The 15,209-nt window shown below is 59.8% G+C and overlaps 2 protein-coding genes across 5 annotated transcripts; one reads left to right on the top strand and one right to left on the bottom strand.

Annotated features, from left to right (window-relative positions):
• Window positions 1-76: 76 nt before the first annotated feature.
• TUBG2 (tubulin gamma 2) lies at window positions 77-5,164 on the top strand. The gene is made up of 11 exons (XM_007177772.3): window positions 77-353; window positions 652-764; window positions 964-1,131; window positions 1,441-1,509; window positions 1,849-1,928; window positions 2,335-2,461; window positions 3,482-3,568; window positions 3,682-3,831; window positions 4,248-4,400; window positions 4,484-4,645; window positions 4,769-5,164. The coding sequence occupies exons 1-11, from the start codon at window positions 305-307 to the stop codon at window positions 4,964-4,966; spliced, it is 1,356 nt and encodes a 451-aa protein (XP_007177834.1). The 5' UTR covers window positions 77-304; the 3' UTR covers window positions 4,967-5,164.
• Window positions 5,165-6,061: 897 nt separating this feature from the next.
• Window positions 6,062-14,838, bottom strand: PLEKHH3 (pleckstrin homology, MyTH4 and FERM domain containing H3). Of its 4 annotated transcripts, none has more exons than XM_057536986.1 (13): window positions 14,210-14,838; window positions 12,152-12,207; window positions 11,735-11,814; window positions 11,445-11,636; window positions 11,201-11,358; window positions 10,969-11,089; window positions 9,876-10,182; window positions 9,082-9,289; window positions 8,707-8,843; window positions 8,282-8,414; window positions 7,628-8,086; window positions 7,159-7,350; window positions 6,062-6,446 (listed from the first exon to the last, which is right to left on the bottom strand). In XM_057536986.1, exons 1-13 carry the CDS (start codon window positions 14,369-14,371, stop codon window positions 6,273-6,275), a joined length of 2,379 nt encoding a protein of 792 aa, XP_057392969.1. In that variant the 5' UTR covers window positions 14,372-14,838; the 3' UTR covers window positions 6,062-6,272. The 4 variants fall into 4 exon arrangements, 2 of the variants coding, with proteins under 2 accessions (XP_057392969.1, XP_057392970.1); XM_057536987.1 differs by having other exon boundaries at window positions 8,716-8,843; XR_009006442.1 differs by having other exon boundaries at window positions 6,308-6,446; window positions 7,653-8,086.
• Window positions 14,839-15,209: the final 371 nt, after the last annotated feature.

Below are 15,209 nucleotides of genomic sequence, written 5' to 3'. Positions count from 1 at the left end.
GCCTGGCAAGTCTCACTACGCAGACGCGGAGCTGGGGTGGGTGGGCAGGAGGGGGCGTGGCCTCACTCTGCGCCTGTGCGGAATTCCAGCTGCAACTGCTGTGGGGGAGAAGATGCCCAGGTTGGGCTCCGCGGCCGCCGGCCGAGGGGAGGCCCGCACTGCACACGCGCAGTCTGAGCATCCGCGTCAAAAGCCGAAGAGAGCGCGCGCTCCTCACGTCCTGCGTGTCCGGCTGCCAGGCATTAGTCCCTGCCGTGACTCCCGCTTGGCCCGGACGGGCTGGCGCGCCCTCGTCTGAAAAGCGATGCCCCGGGAGATCATCACCCTGCAACTGGGCCAGTGCGGCAACCAGAGTGAGCGAAAGATCGCCGGGCCCAGCCAGTCTCCGGTTCTGCCCCTTCGGGTCCCACCCGAGTGCTTCGCATCCTCCAGCGCCCCCTTTCCCTTCCATGAACCCTCTGCCCTACTGCGCATGATGAACCAAGTCCCGGACCCCAGACCGAGAGCCCTGCCTCCAGCCCCCGGCTGTCACGGCTCCCAGACTCTTGGGCCCACCCTCTGAGTGTGACAGCCTCTGAGCCTCACCCTGGGCTCCTGAGGCCTTACGGCTCTAGCAGATCCAGGCGTCTCTCCTCTCCCCCCCCCCCCCAGTTGGGTTCGAGTTCTGGAAACAGCTGTGCGCCGAGCATGGTATCAGCCCCGAGGGCATCGTGGAGGAGTTCGCCACCGAAGGCACTGACCGCAAGGACGTCTTTTTCTACCAGGTGCCCCCCGCGACTTAGCCAGGGTTGGCAATGGCCCATGGGGCCTGAAACGAAGGGCTTGGTACTGGGAAACCTGCTGGGCAAAGGAGCCAGGGCGGCTGGCTTGAAGAGGGAGGGCAGGCAGGAGCCAGAGTTGCGAGGACTGGAGGACTGGGTGGGCCCGAGCTTATTGGGCCCAATCCTGGACTCCCCTTGACAGGCAGACGATGAGCACTACATCCCCAGGGCGGTGCTGCTGGACCTGGAGCCGCGGGTGATCCATTCCATCCTCAATTCCCCCTACGCCAAGCTCTACAACCCAGAGAACATCTACCTGTCAGAGCATGGAGGAGGAGCTGGCAACAACTGGGCCAGCGGATTCTCCCAGGTATCCAGGTGGCCATCCCAGAGATTCTTGATGATCCCTTCCTGGGGCAACGCAGGAACAAGCAGTCTGGGGATTTGCCCACACTGACAATAAATAAGAGACAAGGGGATTACCCTGATAAGAGGGACAGCCAGAGAGAGGTTTATGCAAACTTTGTGCAAACCATTTGCAAAGTAGCATTTCTGGGGGGAGGGCCATAGCCCTCTGTTTGAGGTGGCAGCAGTGTCCGAGAGTTAGAATTATTGGTGCTGAAAAGAGATGCTCTCCAGAAACTTCATCCTCATCCTCCCTCCTCATGTCTCTATACAGGGTGAGAAAATCCATGAAGACATCTTTGACATCATAGACCGAGAAGCAGATGGAAGTGACAGCCTAGAGGTGAGGCTGCCCCCCTGGGGGGTGGGGGTGGGGAGGAAGCTGAAAAGTGCTGGGGAAAGGTCAGGAGATAGCCTGATCAGATGTGTGATGGGGGCAATTCAATTCAAAACTCTTCCATTGAGTATCAGATGTGAGATAGTGAGGTAAATAAGGTACAGTCCTTGTCCTCAAGGAGATCCTAATCTGGATGGCATCAGCTCCTTCCTTCTCAAGGAGCCTCACTCTGGATGGACATAGAGGAAGCCTTGACGCGTGAGCGTGTTGGGAGTGGGGAATGACACAAGCCTGAAGCCTCTCCGCCAGATCCCTGGAGACTGCCTCTCCATCCCTCCCTTGCAGGGCTTCGTGCTGTGTCATTCCATCGCTGGGGGCACCGGTTCTGGCCTGGGTTCCTACCTCTTAGAGCGACTGAATGACAGGTAAGCCTGTGTTTGGGGAGAGGGCATTAGCCCTGTTTCCCTGGGTAATGTCTTTCCTTTTTATCGCTTTTTTCTTTCGGACTGGAAGGCCTACCACCACCACCTTTGAGTCATAGGTAGGAACAGAGCCTGGCCACCCAGGGAACATCTTGGAAGCAGTAACTCCCAGGAGGGGGGTTTGCCTAGGGGGAGAAGGGGACCTACGAGGTTTGATGCTTTAGGCTTATCTTTTTTGGCTTCTGGGCTCTGAAGACTCAGTTCTGCCCTCACCCCTTTTGTATAAGATGTTGGTGACACTTGGAAAGGAATGGCCCCTGTTGTCCCTAGAGAAGATAGAGATGGGCAGTGATGGGAGTCCTTCCAATTTACTATGTCACCTTCCCCTTTCCCTCTTCCTCACCCCCAGGTACCCCAAGAAGCTGGTGCAGACATACTCAGTGTTTCCCAACCAGGATGAGATGAGCGATGTGGTGGTCCAGCCCTACAACTCACTGCTCACGCTCAAAAGGCTGACCCAGAACGCAGACTGTGTGGTGAGCATGCGAGGAGGGAGTTGGGGCTTTGGTCGACCTCCCCAAACCAGAGAGACACCTACACCCTGCCCTTCCCAAGCCCTTGCCCAGAGAACAGAGGACCAACAAAGCCATACCTGGTGGACCAAATTATGAAATAAGGACCTGATCCCAAGTTTCTTATAGTCCCTTTAGGCAGCAAGACTCTCAGCAAAGTGAATAACACCCCGCCACCCCACGTGTCTCCACTTAGCCTCTTTTTTTAAAAAATTAATTAATTAATTAATTTTATTTTTGGCTGCGTTGAGTCTTCATTGCTGCGCACGGGCTTTCTCTAGTTGCAGCGAGCGGGGCTACTCTTCGTTGTGGTGTGTGGGCTTCTTATTGTGGTGGCTTCTCTTGTTGCAGAGCACAGGCTCTAGGCGTGCGAGCTTCAGTAGTTGTGGCACGCGGGCTCAGTAGCTGTGGCTTACGGGCTTAGTTGCTCCACGGCATGTGGGATCTTCCTGGACCAGGGCTCAAACCCGTGTCCCCTGCATTGGCAGGCGGATTCTTAACCACTGTGCCACCAGGGAAGCCACTCCACTTAGCCTGTTTAATGCCTACTCCTGCTTACATTCTCAGCCCAAGGGTCACTTTCTTAGCAAAACCTTCCCTGACCACCGAGACAAGGTCAAATTCCTTTGCATATTTCAGGCTATAACTATACTTTGCTGTTGTTTTATATTTAATGTCGGTCTCCCTCCTCTAGACTATAGATGTGGTGAGGGGGAAGACCATGCCTGTTTTACTCTCCATAGTTTCTCTAGGCACCATGCCTGGCACATGTTGGACAATCAAATATTTGTTTAATGCACTGGGTGGTAGAAACGTGTCTCCTGATGCCCCAGAGACAGTACTTGCCCTTTAAATTAGCACACCTACTTCCTAGTTTTGGAGTTCTTCCTAGTTTTGGAGTTTAGAGGGGGACTAAACAAATTACTTATTTCTCTGCCCCCTTTCTCCTCAAAAAGGTGCCGTGACCCTCTTCTGTCCCCCCAGGTGGTGCTGGACAACACAGCCCTGAACCGGATCGCCACAGACCGCCTGCACATCCAGAACCCATCCTTCTCTCAGATCAACCAGCTGGTGAGCCCTCACTCCTAGACTCCTTTGGACTGGAACCCCGCCTTGCCGGAGTGCCATCTGGGGAAGGGAGGCCTCCCAGGACAAGGCCCTTGACACAGCACCCCTGTCCCCAGGTGTCCACCATCATGTCGGCCAGCACCACCACCCTGCGCTACCCCGGCTACATGAACAACGACCTCATCGGCCTCATCGCCTCGCTCATTCCCACACCACGGCTCCACTTCCTCATGACTGGCTACACACCCCTCACCACGGACCAGTCGGTAAGAGCAGCCCTCAGGCCCAGCAGGCCCTGCCTAGCCTTTCTCTTTTCCCTGCTGCACCCGGAGCTGCCCCGTGCAGCCCCCAGAGGCCCTGCGCTCAGGGACTGGCACAGGCTGGGCGACTTCCTGGCTGACTTGCTCTCCTCTTCCCTCTGCCTGTGGCTCCCTGCAGGGCCCGGGCTGTACGGGGTCTGCTGATGCTCCTGCACAAGGGCGTGAGCTTGCTGAGCTCGGGAGGGCTGAGATCCCCGGTCCCACAGCAGAGGCTCAGGGTGGACCTGAATCTAAGGACACTCCCCAGAGAGGCCAAACTACCCCGAGTCTGATGGGGACGTGTGTTGCCTACTGCTCTCTGTCCGTGCGTGTCTCGACTGTGCCCTGAGTGCTGGCCTGCCCTGTGGCCACTCTCCCCTCAGGTGGCCAGCGTGAGGAAGACCACGGTCCTGGACGTCATGAGGAGGCTGCTGCAGCCCAAGAACGTGATGGTGTCCACGGGCCGGGATCGCCAGACCAACCACTGCTACATCGCCATCCTCAACATCATCCAGGGGGAGGTGGACCCCACCCAGGTAGGTGAGGCCCCTTCGTTCTACCCCCAGAGCCCACAGGGGTAGAGGAGAGGCTACCACCACCACTCCTGTGCCCACCCCAGGTCCATAAGAGCCTGCAGAGGATCCGGGAACGGAAGTTGGCCAACTTCATCCCCTGGGGCCCAGCCAGCATCCAGGTGGCCCTGTCCAGGAAGTCGCCCTACCTGCCTTCTGCCCACAGGGTCAGCGGGCTCATGATGGCCAACCACACCAGCATCTCCTCGGTGAGCCTAGCCTCCTGGTCTTCTTTGGCCACTCTCTTCCACTAGCCACCTTCCTCATTCTCCCCCAGATCCATTCCAACCCCTTGTCTTGCACTGGCTCCTGGAGATTTCTACCTCTTGCAGCTCTTTGAAAGTTCCTGCCAGCAGTACGACAAGCTGCGGAAGCGGGAGGCCTTCCTGGAGCAGTTCCGCAAGGAGGACATCTTCAAGGAGAACTTTGACGAGCTGGACAGGTCCAGGGAGGTCGTGCAGGAGCTTATTGACGAGTACCATGCAGCCACGCGGCCAGACTACATCTCCTGGGGCACCCAGGAGCAGTGACTTCCTCCCCACTGCACCCCCTGGACAGTAAGCACAGCCCCCATCATGCCTGGTCCCTCTGGTCCAAATTCCCCTCACCAACAACCTTTCTAGGTTCTTCTCCAGCCCAGGAGTTGGCCCTGCTTCCTCCCTTCCATGCCTGACCCTTGGTATGCTTATTTAGCTCTAATAAAGTAATAAAGCTTCATCGTGAATATAGTCAGGCCTTGGTCTATGAATATGGGGGATGATAAAAGGATCTCCATGGTGCCTCACAGTTCCCAGGCATGTGTTGGTAGGGTGGCCTTTACCTGCTCTAGCTTAGTCCCGGTCTTTTTGTGTCCACTGTTTCCATGAGCATCCCTTGCCTAGAACCAAGCTGTTCTACTGGAGCCGGTCCTACTCTCAAGACTACAGAGGATTACTGATGTCTGCCGTCTCCTCAGTGCCTAAGCTCCTGCCCCAGGGTGGATCAGTATTGCCCATATTGCCCCAGCCTCCTCCACTCAGGGCAGAGGCTGTAGAGGCTACTGAAGGACAGCCTGCAGCATTCTGAGCAGGTCAAGAAAGCCAAGACTATATTCCCAGGCACAAGGCGATTAGATCCTCAGGAATCAATCCCAATTCAGCCCAATCTGATAAAAGTAGGGCTGAGCCCATCCTGATAAATTCTTTATCTGTGCCAGAGAAGTTCTTGGGTCTGATCCTGCCCCAGGCTTCTTCTGTTCCAGTCCCAAAGCAGTAGGCACACTAAAGATGGACCCAACCAAGACCCAGAAGCTGGACACCAGGGTAGGACTGGGTAGTGCCAGTCCTGATGACTCACTGTCCTCGGGCCTCAGGGATGCCAAGAGGCCACCCCTATGCCACTCAGTGGAAGAAGGATGAGTAATTGCCAGCTTCCAAAACTGTCCTCTTGCCTGCCCCACCCACCACCCTAGGGCAGCATATGGGCCAGGAGGAGGTTAAATCCAGAAGGTCACGGAGGGTGGAGCCCTGTGGTGTTCAGGCTCCCCTCAGTGCTGGTAAAAGCCCAGAGTGTGGGCGTCCCCGGAGGTGGAGCTCTGAGCTCTGGGGCTCCAACTTATCCCACTGACAACACTCCCACAGGAAGGGTTTGTGTAAATAAGGAATTTTTTTGTGTGTGTCTTCTCTTCTACAAATAAATTAAGAAACAAACTAGAAAATTGTCTGCACCCATTGCAGCCCTTGGGTGTGGGGTGTGCCCTGTCCCTGCAGGGCCAAAAGGGTCCATGGTTCCCTGAAATCGCAGAGCAGTCCAAGTCCAGGATGGAGGCAAGAGGGAGGTCGTGACCTCTTGGCAAGCTCAGTCCTGCAGCTGCCCCAAACAGCCAGACTGTCCCTGGGGCTCGTCCAGGCCCGGGTGCTGGCTGGGAGGGGAGGTGTCTGGCAGGTCTTGGCATGGAGGAGGACTACTGCTGGGCCTCTCAGGGGAGGGGTTGGCCAAGTAGGCATTCACCAGCTGCATGATCTCTTCCACCTAAGGGAGGGCAGAGGTCAGAGTACACAAAGGGCCACTGGGTTCTCCTTTTTCTCATCCTCCACCCAGGCTCCTTCCCAAGGCCTTACATGAGCTGCCCCTTACAATCTTTCCTTCCTCCTCATCGCTCTCCCTCACTCACAATGTGCCAATCACACTTGCTTCTTTCTGCTCCTCTAATATCCTAAGGTTATTCTCAACTCAGGGCCTTTGCACTTGCAAGTCCCTCCACCTGGAATGCTGTGCCCCCAGATCTTCCTTTGGCTAGCTTAAGTGTCACTGTTGTTGCGTATCTTTTCCTGACCATCCTACCTAATGCTATGGCCCCCTCCAATCACTTCCTGTCTCACTACCCTTTCCTTCATAGCATTTGTCACTGTCTTAAATAGTCTTTGAGGGGACTTCCCTGGCTGTCCAGTGGCTGAGACTCCACACTTCCACTGCAGGGGGCATGGGTTCCATCCCTGGTCAGGGAACTAAGATCCCGCATGCCGCCTGGTGTGGCCAAAAAAATTAGAAAAAAAAAAAAAAAAAGTGCTTGATTCCTTGTTTAGTGTCTGATTGCTGGCTCTGATGTAAGCTCCTTGTTTGTCTTTGATCACTGTTGGATCTCCAGGGTGTAGAGCTGTACCTGGCCCATGCTCAATGCTTAATAAATGTTTCTTGACATCCTTTCCCTTCCTTCCTCCTTCTACAGCCTCTTCCCACTCACCTGGGGACTCTGCAGGAGGAGCTGGCTCTCTCCCACCCTCAATGCCAGGGTATGGGGGCCCATTAGTTGGCAGGCGGCCACACGGCCATAGCTGACACTGTGAACGGGCTGTGTCTCACCCGGTCGGGAGAGGGACATGGCCTTGGCTCCCAGGCCCAGGCATAGCTTCTGTGGAGCGCCCCCACCAGGCTCCTGCGGACAGACAGGCAGAGTCAGGGTGGAAGGAGGGGACCCTGCAGCATTATTTTTGGTGTGGGGAGATGGCTGTGAGCAAGAAGTTTCCTGGTCCGCCCCTATAATCCACAGCTCCACAGAGGTGAGGGCCCCAGGGCCAGTGACTCCTGGGGTTTGAGATGGGCAGCTGTGCTGGGTGTAGGGAGTGAAGTGACCCACAATGGGGGCCTGTGGCTCTGGGGCAAAGGTGTGGGGCTCGGGCCGCCAGAGTCCCCCTCTCCCTTCTCCCCCTCACCGTGCTCAGCTCCAGAACGTCATACCGAGCAGCGCCGAACCCTGGACACTGCGCCGCCAGAGCCAGGTAGGCAGCCATGGCCTCAGCTCGGCCCATGCCCCGTAGCCGCTTCCAGCCTCCCAGCACAGCAGCCGCCGTGCCGGCGCCACCTCCTCCCTCGCGGGCCACGCTTCCCGCCGGGCGGCCGGCCCCGCCGCGCCGGGCCCGCTCCGCCCGCCTCTTGGCCAGGCCCGGGCTCCAGATTGCCCCGGCCAGCAGGGCGGCGGAGCGGGGAGGCCTGGGCACCGGGCGGGGAGGGTCTTCACGCGGCGGGGCCGGGGTGGGCAGCAAGCGGTCCAGGCGCGGCAGGGGCGCCCGCGGGGAGAAGTCTCGGTGCAGACTCCGCAGGCGCAGCGCCGCCTGGGCGCGCAGCGTGTCGTCGGGCAGGGCTGGCCGGCCGCGCAGCAGCAGAGCGTGAGCCTACGGGGAGGCAGGGGGCGTCAGCGCGGGAGCGGCGGGGTACCGTCGCGAAGACACCTCGGGGTGTGGAACCTGAGGTCTGGGTTCGAGCACCGCCTCCCCAGGGGTTGCCATAACGGCGAAATGCGATGGCCCAGAAAGGGAGGGGTTCAGGCTCGCGGGTCTTCGCTGGGCGTGAATACCGGAGATCCTCACCTGCTCAAAGAGGAAGGGCAGTTCGTGACCGTCTGGGGACAGCCCCTCAGGGTGCAGTGGTCCGTGAAGACGCAGACACAGTCTCCAGCTGGAGTCCGGCGGGTCCTCCAGCCCGGCTTCCTCCGCCGCCAAGCTGCAGAATAAAGAAGGCCGCGATGCTTCCGGGAAGCAGGGGCCCCTAAGGCGCGGGCCCAGGGGAAAGAGGCGGGGCCAGATGTTCGGGGAGGGGCCCGGGCGGAATGAACAGAGCAGGCGAGCCTTGAAGCCTGACTGCAAACCGCCGGCGGACAAGAATCCATCTGTGAACCAGTGAAATTTACTGTTCCGGGCAAGTGGCAGGCGCTCGGTAAACGTTTGCTTAGGGATTAACCGAAGCCGAGAGGCGAATGGGCTAACGGAGAGCAGGGCTGGGGCTGGACATTTACTTCTCAAACCTGGTGAGCACGTCGGCCACGAGAGTCCCCCCGGCCAGGGCTCGCTCCTGGGCCCCTCGCTGCTCGTACAGCGCGAATGCATTGCGGCTCCGGGTCAAGCCCAGCCGCCCCACCAGCTCTCGAGCAACCTGGAGGGGTGAGAACATAAGAGGAAAGTCAGACCCAGACCGCGCAGGGGTCTTGCCAGTACTTCTGGAGGGGTCTAACTGGAGGGGTCTTTCAGGTCTCTTAGTCCCGCCACATACAGCCGTTACCCAACTGATGACTCTCAGACTCGGGCAAACCTAGGGCCCAGGCACTAGGAGAGCCAGGCATGGGAAGCTGGGAGGAAGGTTGAGGTTTCAGGGGTTTTCTCTGTGGTCTTACGTCTCCCGCCGTGGTGTGGGAGTCTATGGCCACAGGGCAGGCACCAGCCCCCGGACAGTGCACGGTGCACAACAACTCCTGCCGTCGGCTCAGCGCAGAAATCTCTGCCAGCGAGGGCACCAGCTCCCGGCCGCGCGTCCGGCCCAGCGCTTTTCGTATGAAGCGCGCGTATTCCGCCAGTTCCGAGTCCGGGAGCGCCTGCTCAGTCCTGGGTTAGGGAGAACTGGAGAGTCAGTGCTCCGAGGGCTTTCCTTCACCTCCTCCCTATTGCCTTCTTACTTTATAGTTTATTTCGCCTCGCCGATTCCCTCCCCTCCAACTCTAAGTTCCTTGAAGGCAGCGCGGCCAGATCTTCTGAATCTACCCCGATGCTCTGTATGGAGCAGAATTACTTTCTAAGGCCCCTGGCAGCTTTCTCTTTACTGCCCCCTCCCACTTCCCAGAGTTTCCATGATCCTCCTTCGGGTTGAAATCCAAACTCCAGCCGCATTCCTCTTTCCAACCTAAAAGCCCTGACGCTGGACTGCATCAGCTCCGAGAAAAACAGCCTTTTAATAATTCCGCTGCCCAAAGTGGGGAGCCTTTTTGTAATTCCTCCGCTCGCAAGTGGTGTATGATCTTGTAATTCCCACAAAGGCACTATGCATATTAGCAGAGCCCTGACCTTGGAGCAAGTCCCTTCCCTTGTCTGGGTCCAAGTTCTCCATCTGCCAAACCCTTTGGAAAGACCTGCCCTTCTTTCCCAGCCCCTTAGCTCCCTTGCCTTGGCCTTACCCCCACGCCTCCCCTCTCACCTCTCCAGATGCCCCAGGAGGTGCCCCCGTACAGGTCCGCCAGGCCGGAAGGTACAGCTCATGCAAGTGAGGAGCTGCCAGTACCGCAGGGCCGCAGGGTCTTGGGTAGCTGGAGGCCCGGGGGGGCCTGCGGGGCCCGAGGTCTGCTTAGCCAGCTGCAGGAAGAGCTCGTCTCGGAGCGCGGGCAGGTCCCGGCAGGTCTGGAGCACACCCTGCATCAGGGGCCCGGGGCGCCGCGCCCCCTCCAGGGCCTGCAGCGCCAGGAACAGCCGCACCGCCTCCTCGCGCAAGGGAGCGTAGCCCGGACCTGCGGGATGGCGGGGGCGGAGGGACGGTTTGGAGAGGGGACACAGAGCTGGGCCCTGGGAGGTAGGCGTGAACCAGGGGAAGGTCAGAGGGAGTGTAAGGGGACAGGGGTGGCAAGGAGGGGAGAGTGCGAAGGACAGGAAGAGTGAAGGGAAAGCAATCGTCCCCACAGAGCCAAATTCAACCCCTGCCACCCGGGAATCTCCCCCTCCAGATCCCCTAAGGCTGCACTTTGAGTTAGTAACTTGGAGGGATGGGCTATAAGGACACAGGGTCAACCTTCAGATTCTGTATTTGGGTACTGACAGCTATCACCATGGGCCAGAAAACAGGTTGGACCGCGAGTCAGAAAACCAGGGTTCTTCTCCCAGCTCCCCTTTATCCTCTAGCTTGAGGACCTGGGCCTGTCACTATTCCCTTTTGGGGAGAAGTATAACTAGATGAGGTCAGCACATTCTCCCAAGGTGGTGGCTTTCCCACCACTTGTAAAGGCAGTATGCCATGGTGTTGAGTGTATAATGAAAGAACAAAATAGAGGGTGTAAAAACTCATGAAGGAACATCAGTAGTCAGAATGAGATCCAGAGAAGGTGGTCAAAGGGAGCCTTTACTTTCTGTGCTGGCTTTCCTCCCCCTCTACCTTGGGTATTAGTCTGCTCAGCTTCTGGTTTCATCTTCATCCTTTGAAAAATGAGGGGCTGGGTAGGCCCCCTGAGGACTCCTAGATCCCTATCAGGTGAGGCATTCAGATTCCCCATCCAAGGGTCTTGGGCCATGACACCACTCACCTGGGGCACTGACTCCGTAGGGCAGGGGCAGAAGTGGGGCATACAGGGCCCCACTAGTGTGCCTCAGAATTGGGTTCCGTCTGTAAATAAGGGCCACAGCTTCCGGGTCCCCACAACTCTCCTAGAGGCCATGGAAATGATCAAAGTGATGGAGAAGGGGGCTCACCATGAACCCAGAAAGTTTATGGGTCCACCACCCTCCTCTTTCTCCATGGAGTTCCCTCCCTCGCACCTGAATGTCCCTGAGCAGCAGCTGGGTGGGGGTCTCCAGCGGCGCCTTGGAGGCTATCACTTCGCGCAGCGCCACCCCCCAGCGCTCTGCCTCAGCCTGGCGGGGCGAGCAGAGCCGGACGCTATGCTTCCGGCCAGACACGGTCACTGACCACAGACCTGGGGGAAAGAGAGGCCGCGGAGGTCAATCAGGGCTGGCTGGGGCAGCTACCTAGGGAGGTAGGAGAATCCCCATGAGGTCTCACCGGTCTCCTTGGGCCTGCGCTCAGGGCCGGTCACCGAGCACAGGCTGGTGAGCACGAGGCTCCCGAGGCGCCGCGCCCCCTTCCCGCTGCTGCTGAACTGGTCCAAGGAGTCCCGGGTGAGCACGAACCAGGCTCGGCGCGGAGGCAACCAGGGCCGCGCCCCTCCTCCGCGGGGCTCGCGGTACAGCCAACCTGCAGGGAGAAGGAGGGAAAGGGGATCAGCAGGAGAAGACATTATCCCGTGGAGGGTTGGGATTGGGGCCTCTAGAGCGCATGAGGTGGATCCCCACCTTTCACGACGACGTCTGGGTCGTCTTCTGACGGCCCCTTCTCCGGGATGAGGCTCCGTGTCTCCTCCCAGCTTTGCAGCCTGGGCAAGAGGGGAGCGAGGGTTGGGCAAGCCTGCCGGTCCTGCACCCCGCCTCCAGGAGGCTCCTCTCTAAGGGCTCCCCAGACCGCGAGGGGTGCCTACTCCCCGGGCTGGGCACCCCTCCCCCAGGCTGTGGGAACCGCTGGGCCGTTCTGACCTCGTACCAGAAATAGCCCGGACCCCCCCCTTCCTCCCCGCGCCCCCAGCCGGACCGCCCCCCGGGACCCCGGCCAAACCACAGCGTCCGGCGTAAGGCCTTTCCCTTATTGCACAACCGCGGGAGGGAAGACGGTGAAGATGGGGGTCCCAGACCATGGGACGCAGGGGCTGAGTTCACCTGTCTGAGACTGGCCCGCTCCTCACAGGCTGAGTCAGCGTCACATCCAGGGGGCCCTGGGGAAACAGGCAGGGTGGCCCTCAGGCTAAGAACCCTCCTCCCAGGATGCCAGTGGCTTTTGGCCCAGGACAGCGCTGCTCAGGGGATTGGGGAATCAAGGAGTGGGATGGTGACTGTGACTGCGACTGAGCGAGCTGAAGCCACTGGGCTCGCCCCTTCCACCAGTCTCTACAGAACAGCCCAAGCTAAGAAGCCAAGACTCTCGCCTGGTCTCTGTGATTCTTTAAAGAGGCAATCAGGTGTTGGGGTACAGTAGAAAAAGCACTGGGCAGAGAGTCAGGAGACCTGGGTTCTAATACCGGCTCAACCGCTAACTCGGATCTACAAACTTGCTGAGGAACCCTGGCAAGCCCCTTCGAGTCTTTGGGCCTTAGGTTCCCAATCTGTGAAGAGGGAGAGGTGGATGAAGTCCTTTCTTGCTCTGGCAGTCGAAGTCACCCCCTCCTCCTCATTTTCCCTTCATTGGCTGGCGGTCGTTCAGGCTGGCAGGCAGGCGGTAGGCACGGAGGTGAATGAAGGGAAGAGGGACCCTTTCGGTATAGGGCTTTCTCCAAGAGCTTCTTACACCCTCCCACAGGGACCCCTGAAACTCAGTAGGAAGTAAAGACCCTGTCCTTTTGCTGGGGCTCAGGCCAGGCTGAAGAATACTCTCCATGGGAGGTACAGTCCAGGATTTTGCCCTCCCTCTACCACCCCCTGTGCCCTGGAACTTCTACTGTAGACTGGGGTCTAAGAAAGGCCTAAAACCCAACCGGGAGCCAGGTCAGGCGGGAACTGTGCCATAGTCCCATTGCATCCAGGCAGCTAAAGTCAGGAGGGGGAGGTGGGGGAAGGGGGCCAGGGACACCTGTCCCCAAGCTCTGAGGAGGGGGGGTGGTGGTGGAGGTGGAGCATGAGGGAGGCAATGGCAGTGGTTCACAAAGCTGACCCTGCTCAGGCTGGAACCTTGGGGACGCCTGGGTCCTGTGCCTTCGGGGGGCGCAGATCCTCTTATCTTCTGGAGGGTCTGAGAGGGGCTCTCGGCCACACCACCATAAGGGCAGGTGCTGACCCCTCTCTTAGACCAACTCCCCTAATCGCAGTCCCCTGATTCCCTCCCTCCCCGCCCCCCCCTCTATATTTATCCGCCCTCCGCCTCCGCCAGGTGCTGGCGCCGGCCCCAGCGGCGCAGCCCGCCCCACCCGGGCACTGAGCCACCGGGCCTGCTGGGGACCCCTGAGCGGGGGAAGGGAGCCTGACCCAGGCCACAGCACACGCGAGTCTGGTTGCCCGGAGTTTGCTTGCTGGCGTGCAGGGGCATCAGAGAGGGGACGTCAGGGGATGATGGTCTCCCACACCAATAGAGCCTCAGTTTCGCCACGGGGAGATTCGACAAAACCCGGGAGCCGAGTGTCCCTCACCATTCCCTCAGGGATTCCCCAGGAGCCTCACCAGGGAGGCCCTGAGTGTCAGGGTAATGATGAGGGGTCCTCGGAGAGCTGTGGCCCCCAGCTCCCTCTCCATGGGGTCCCCGCCACGGACCCCAGTCTGAGGATGCCTGCTTCCCCTTGCCCAGGTCCCCGCGGCGGGAACTCCCGCATCTGGCCCCAGCGCTCAGCGCTCAAGAATTGGAAGCGGAGCGGACCCAGGTGTCCGAGCCGCCCAGCCGGCCTCGCCACATTCCTCGGCGCTGGCGGAGGCGGAAGGAGACGGGATGGGACGCGGGCCCAGCGGGGAAGGGAGAGGCTGGGCCAGGTCGGGCCAGGCGTGACGCCTCCCCTGCCTCAGGGCCCCCAGCAGGTGGACAGCGCCCAGCGTGCTGCGCGAGGCCCACAGGCACATCCCGAGGCGGGCTGCTGCTTGAGCTCTCGGGGGCTTCTGGCCCCCAGGCAAAAACGTCTCCCGAGCCCCCAGTCCACAAGAGCACGGCGTTTGGCTGGAGTCTGGAGCAGGATCAGGCGTGACGGCCGGTTGTAGTGAGAGGGATTGAGACAAGGCTTCAAACCCCCCGGGACTTACCCTCCCGCCGCCCGCTGGACTCGGGGTCCGTAGCTCAAAGGTCTCCTCGTCCTCGTCTTCGTCCCCGTCCCCGCTAAGCTCGCCGTCCCCGTAGTCCCGGTGCAGAAGAGTAAAGCCTCGACGGCAGCAGAGGAGCCACCACAATCCCCCGGGGAGAGGCATCCGGGCGAGCAGCCGGGGGATGGGGGTGCGGGCAGCCGGGGCCGAGCTGCAGGGGGTCGGAGAAACTGGCGGGGTTCCGACCCGGGCGGGGGGAAAGATGAGGAGGGAGGAGGGAAAGGGAGAGGGGGACTGGGAGGAGGCGGTGTCTGGCTCTGGGGTGCAAGGGGTCGCTAGCTAGAGCCTGCGGGGGGCTCAGAGTCTGGGCCCCCGGAGGGGGAGGGGGGAAGCGGGGGTGGGGGAGGAGGGAGCAATGTCCGGAGCTGGGAAGTAGTGTCCGTTGTAGTGTCCAGCCCTGTGGGGGGCAGTGTCCGGTGCAGTGTCCGAGGTGGGCAGTTGTCCAAGCTCCAGGGAGGGTCGTGTCCGGTAGGGCGTCCGGTGGCCGGGGCCCGGGCCGAGCGCGCTGCGCTCCCTGCAGCCCCGGGACTGGCGCGCTAGGGGCGCGAGCACAGTGCCGGGACCCCGCCTCCCCAACCCCCTCCCCTTCGGCCTCCCCCTTCTTTCTCTCCTCCCTTCTTTACAGGGCTGTGTCCAGTTTTCGTCACAGCCTCCTTTGTCCAATCCCTGTGCCTGGCGCCGGGCGCGGCCACCAATCAAGCTACTGAAACCGCGGCGGGTTGCATCATGTGTCCCTGGCTTGGTGACAGCGGGGAGGGGCAGGGGAATAAGGAGGGAGGGGGCAATGCGATGTTAGCCACGCCCCCGCTTCCGAGGTCGGACACGGACTGCTAGGGACGTCACGGAAGCCCGCCTTCAGGATCTTGTTTTAACTCTTGGCTCACCAACCAACAAATTAAAAGCACTCGAGCAGGAGCTTTGGAGAACAAAGTGCCCATAGCGC

This window comes from Balaenoptera acutorostrata, chromosome 20 (assembly GCF_949987535.1).
Source record: "Balaenoptera acutorostrata chromosome 20, mBalAcu1.1, whole genome shotgun sequence".
Taxonomy (NCBI): domain Eukaryota; kingdom Metazoa; phylum Chordata; class Mammalia; order Artiodactyla; family Balaenopteridae; genus Balaenoptera; species Balaenoptera acutorostrata.
This window is presented reverse-complemented; position numbering and strand designations above follow the sequence as displayed.

What these genes read in the sequence shown, in the direction of transcription:
- PLEKHH3 (XM_057536986.1), bottom strand. Translation starts at nt 14,371, where the DNA reads ATGCCTCTCCCCGGGGGATTGTGGTGGCTCCTCTGCTGCCGTCGAGGC. An exon ending in CCCACACCACGGCGGGAGAC is followed by an intron (nt 8,844 to 9,081) that starts GTAAGACCACAG and finishes TCACCCCTCCAG; the next exon opens with GTTGCTCGAGAGCTGGTGGG. An exon ending in TCCTCCTGCAGAGTCCCCAG is followed by an intron (nt 6,447 to 7,158) that starts GTGAGTGGGAAG and finishes GCCCTCCCTTAG; the next exon opens with GTGGAAGAGATCATGCAGCT.
- TUBG2 (XM_007177772.3), top strand. Translation starts at nt 305, where the DNA reads ATGCCCCGGGAGATCATCACCCTGCAACTGGGCCAGTGCGGCAACCAG. An exon ending in GGGCCAGCGGATTCTCCCAG is followed by an intron (nt 1,132 to 1,440) that starts GTATCCAGGTGG and finishes GTCTCTATACAG; the next exon opens with GGTGAGAAAATCCATGAAGA. An exon ending in ACCACACCAGCATCTCCTCG is followed by an intron (nt 4,646 to 4,768) that starts GTGAGCCTAGCC and finishes TACCTCTTGCAG; the next exon opens with CTCTTTGAAAGTTCCTGCCA.